The sequence below is a fragment of the Engraulis encrasicolus genome, chromosome 20 (genome assembly GCF_034702125.1).
Source record: "Engraulis encrasicolus isolate BLACKSEA-1 chromosome 20, IST_EnEncr_1.0, whole genome shotgun sequence".
NCBI lineage: Eukaryota > Metazoa > Chordata > Actinopteri > Clupeiformes > Engraulidae > Engraulis > Engraulis encrasicolus.
This window is the reverse complement of record NC_085876.1, coordinates 20261512-20266511: the sequence shown is the minus strand read 5'-3', so window position 1 is coordinate 20266511 and position 5000 is coordinate 20261512. Positions and strand designations below refer to the sequence as shown.

The following is a 5000-nucleotide window of genomic DNA, read 5'->3' as shown; positions in this document are numbered from 1 at the left end:
GCATACCCCCCCCCAGCCCCCCACAACCCCCAACAACAATATGAGCTCAGAAGCACAAGTTCAGCTCCAACCTCAGCCACCCCCCAAACTCAACAATGTTGATTCAGACGCACAGTTCAGCCCCAGAGAGAGCGAGGGGAGGACTTGTCGAACACAAAAACATGGAGGACAAAAACATGGAAGACAAAAATATGGCATATATCTGATGCAGAGAGGAAGCGAGTGGTGAGACAGGGTGTAAGAAGAGAGATGAGAGAGGGCAGTCACAGGAAAACAACGATATTCAATCAAACGAACATCCGGGCATTTCTCACGTTTTCCCCAAAATCAGGCGCCCGACATCCTCATTTTGGGGGCAAGCACAGGGGAATTGCCATTGAATTGCGTAGGTTGGGTGTCTTATTTGACAAATGAACTGTAAATTAAATTAAAGCACTTCAAAACATTGAAAACTACAGGACTGATATACACATCAGCCAATAACAGTATCTGACTGCTTGTATTGCCTCACGACTGATACAAAATGTGCCTTGCTTTCAGCAGAAATGTAATGCAACCGAATCGATTCAAATCGAATCGTTACCTCCCGAATCATAATCGAATTGAAAGGGCGGTGTCAATGCACACCACTAGGGTTAAACTATGTGAAGTGGCAATGAATGAACATGAAGATAAGAACATGAAGAAGCGATATCTAAACAATTGGAACTTGATTGGCATTAACAAATACCTCTACAAGATCACTGTATGTGCTGTTCATGTCCCCATCGGCTTTAATGTAAACAAACACTTTTGGTTAACATAGACTACGACCACAACACTCATTTATGTCAGTGTTGAAATTTGGTGGGGGAGAGCCAATACTGCACATGACCACATCAAGTTTGGTGCAGTTTGCTAATGCCAATAAGCTAAATTACTCCCATTGAAGCTAATGTAAATATTTCCCCAATTTCCACATAGCGGTACATTTGCAGCGCGACACACCGACTTGGTGAATAGGAGAATGACGGACGAAGCGAGTGTTTTGGAAAAGATATGCAGCATGAACGGATGAGCTGAAATTAATGAGCATAAATGAATGTTTCCACATCGGTGGAGTAGTGCGATTTGGCCTTGTTTTAGACATCAGGTGATGCTGTACATACAGCAACTCTCTAAAGTACGCAACTGTGGCTTTTGGCTTCAGTTGAAAAGCCACAAAAAGCCACAGTCGCATTAGAGAGAGGCTGCATGCACAGCATCACTTGATGGCTAAATATGTAACAACGTCTAAGCCCCGGCCCGCACGTGTGGGCTTGCATGGGGATCCAGGCTTGGAGGCCGCCCAGCCTGGGTCATGTCCCAACCCTCAAAAGTGGAGAAGTCACGCTCACACTATCGCCCTAATAGGCTATTGTAACAGTTCTTAACTGGGTGCTGAATCCCACATAAAACATGACTGAATGAAGGAAGCGCAGATTTTTCTTTGTTTTTTCGCCCACGAACGTTTCGGGCAGAGCCCTTCTTCAGCGTGTAAACGCCATTACACGCTGAAGAAGGGCTCTGCACGAAACGCTCGTAGGCAAATAAACAAAGAAAAAATCTGAAGAGTGCTGTCCTTCGCTTCATTCATTCATTCATTCATTCATTCATTCATTCATTCATTCATTCATTCATTCATTCATTCATTCATTCATGTCCCAACCCTGCAACATCTCTCTCTCCCACTCGCACTCTCGACTTCCCCATCATCCTATCTCACTCTCGAATTTCCCATCAAGATGTAAAAGCAGGATGATGAGGGTAGTAGAGGAGAAAAAAAACATAGATAGACAGGAGGGAAAGAAAGAAGAGTGGTGGTGGTGATGAAAATATGAGAATAAGTATTACATGTGAACAAAACAAGGTGTTTGCATAGTCAGTGTTGTCAATATCTTATTTGTGTGTTTAATTTTACGGCACATTGGAGACTAGTCAAACACAATTTCAAACTTCTGTGCTGTTAACAAACTTCCGTGACAATAAAGTACACTTGACACTTGGCTCGGCTTGACATGTACTTTTTGGTTTTCTCCTCTTTTTCAGTTCTCAGGTATTGACTAGTATATCTGTTTTGGTAAGAGATACGTGGTGTGTGTGTTAGGAAGTGGTGGGGAAGAGCTGCAGTGTGTTTGAATATATGTACTGTGTGTGTTATGTCTGTTTTTTGAGGACCCTCTTGAAAATCAGATTTTTATCTCAAGAGGCTATCCTCCAATTAAGAATTTGACATACTGTGTGTAAACAAACCAGGCACTGTATTCCCCCTTTCCTTACCTGGGCACAGTACTGAGACTTGGCCACCGCCATCAGCAGCTTGAGGATGGGCTGGGACTGGGACACCAGGGGGGTGACAGCATGGATGACAGCGGTGAAGCGGGGCTGCGGCCGGATACCTGAGAAGAGGAGAAGAGAAGAGAAGAGAAGAGAAGAGAAGAGAAGAGAAGAGAGGAGGAGAGGAGAGGAGAGGAGAGGAGAGGAGAGGAGAGGAGAGGAGAGGAGAGGAGAGGAGAGGAGAGGAGAGGAGAGGAGAGGAGAGGAGATATGTGGAGTGGAGAGGAGAGATGTGGAGAGGAGAGGAGAGATGTGGAGAGGAGAGGAGAGGAGAGATGTGGAGCGGAGAGGAGGAGAGGGGGGAGGGAAGGAAAGAAGGAAGGAAGGAAGAAGAGGAGGGGAGAGAAGAGGAGAGGAGAAGAGAGGAGAGGAGAGGAGAGAAGAAGAGGAGAAGAAGAGAAGAGAGGAGAAGAGATAAGAAGGGAGGAGAGGGAGAGGGGAATGAAAAAAGGAAAAAAAGAAAGAAAGAAAGAAAGAAAGAAAGAAAGAAAGAAAGAAAGAAAGAAAGAAAGAAAGAAAGAAAGAAAGAAAAAGAAAAAGGATGTACAAATATGGTGGGAAGGACAAGGGAGAGGGAGAGGGAGATGGAGAAGTGGAGTTGGAGAGAGGGAAATAGATGGTGGGGGGGAGAGAGACAGATTTAAAATTGCCTTATTTCAGCAGTGTCTAACTATCATATATCAGCGCAGTAGCACATAATTAATGTCAAGAAATCCAGCCGTAAAACACACAGCACCTGTTCTCACAAATCAACATAGCCCTGCAGTGAACTCCTTACTCCTGAAAATGAACTCAATACATTATTCACTACAGCACACAATAACTGCCGAACAAAAATGCTTCAAAACTCCTATGAAAAAGACAGAGTGGGTGAGACTGAGAGTGAGCGAGCACTTAAGACAGAGATACTTTTACCTCCAGCAACAACAAACTGATGTATTCCCGCCAAATAAACCATCATTCCACATGATTTGATTTAACATTGAATGGGATTAGTCAATGCAGAGAGACAATAACTGACTGCTAATGGCTAACCCCTATGCCCTTCATAAGCTAGCTGAGCTAAAGGCTGACAGGCAGTGCAAACATCTGCACACTGTATGGATGGATGGATATACTAGCCGACATGTAGCCTAGCGCTGGTTCCCATTTGCTACGCTCATATTTTTTTTAATGGCAGCCTGCATGGCAGCTCCATCTATTCTAAGGGGAAGCCTGAAGGAGATTTATTCAGTCCTTGAAGGTCCCTTGCTGTGGACTTTTTTTCTTTTTAAAAATCGTATTTTTGTGATTATTTATTTCATTTATTTGCTTTTTTTGCATTTTAATCTTGACACGCTTCTTCAGAATGCCACCGCCGGCTCATTACCACGTCACCTCCGTGACAAACAGGGCTGCATGGGCCCAATGACGCGCTTTATGAGGACACCCCCCCCCCATCCGCCTTCTCTCTCTTCCTGTTCATTTGCCTCATTCTCTTTTTCTACTGTTCCCTCTGCCTTCTTCATCTCTTTCTCTCTCTCTCTCTCTCTCTCTCTCTCTCTCTCTCTCTCTCTCTCTCTCTCTCTCTCTCTCTCTCTCTCTCTCTCTCTCTCTCTCTCTCCCCTCTCCCTCTCCCTCTCTCTCTCTCTCTCTCTCTCTCTCTCTCTCTCTCTCTCTCTATCTCTCACTCTCTCTATCCATTTGCATCATTCTGTTTTTTCCCACTATTACCTCTACCTTTCTTCTCCGCTCTTTCTCTCTCTCTCTCCCTCTCTTCTTTTTCATTTTTTCTGCCTGTCCCAGCCTCCCCCTCTCCGTCTCCATTTCTCTTCTTAAACTGCCTTCATTTTTCCACTGCCTAATGAGAGCTGTTCAATCAGCTGCTTCATATTGATCAGTCCGACAGCAGCGTCCATATTGAGATGAAAGGCGATGAAAGTGTATTATGTAAGGTTGTCCGCGGCGCGCTGCACAAACGCAGTGAGCTGGATCAGTAGGGATTATTATTTCAGTTTCCTTCTTTATTTTCCTTATTGGAGAGACGTGTGCTTTGTTACGTTGCCTAATCAGTGACAAAAACACGTCTTGACGCCCTGATGACAGCGGGTTGTCACGCTGGGGGAAATGTATGCGAGTTGAGAAAAGGGTGAGCATGATTCAATTAGCCAAACAGGTGTAACCCCACTGTAAACGCAACGGAAAATCAGCGGTATGCTAACCTCTGTCATCCATTAGATTTGAAATGGTATGCCCGAGGAAAAAAAAAATGTTCAATATAAGCAATCAATGACTGATTGGTCTGATGGACTCAATGGTCTGATGAAGGGCATGCTGCCCGAAACGTCACATTAAAGTAAGACAAACGGGAGCTTGGACGTTTCTTTCAGTTTTTCATGGTATTTCTGCTAGTCCTGCACCCAATCTTTTACCTTTTAGACGGATGTGCATGTTTTTCTCTTTTTGACTAATGGATTCCAAATAGCCATCATCAAAGAAAAAAAACAAATCAACTTGACAAAAAGTGGGACATTGGCCCTCGTCATCTCTCCATGACCAGCTGTGCTGATCCCATGGCAGTGACGCTAGGCCTGCTTTACTTCATTATCAAAGATGGATGCACAGAAGCGCCCTCAATTGTCTCCACCTCCCAACTACCACAGGCT

General features: G+C 44.5%; 1 protein-coding gene across 1 annotated transcript in view; it reads right to left on the bottom strand.

Moving 5' to 3' along the window:
- LOC134436831 (exostosin-1b) overlaps positions 1-5000 on the bottom strand; it is a 56241-nt gene that overhangs the window by 30773 nt on the left and 20468 nt on the right. Inside the window, exon 6 of the mRNA XM_063186182.1 lies at positions 2299-2417. Within this exon, the coding sequence (XP_063042252.1) occupies positions 2299-2417 (119 nt within the window). The remainder of the gene's footprint in view (positions 1-2298; positions 2418-5000) is intronic.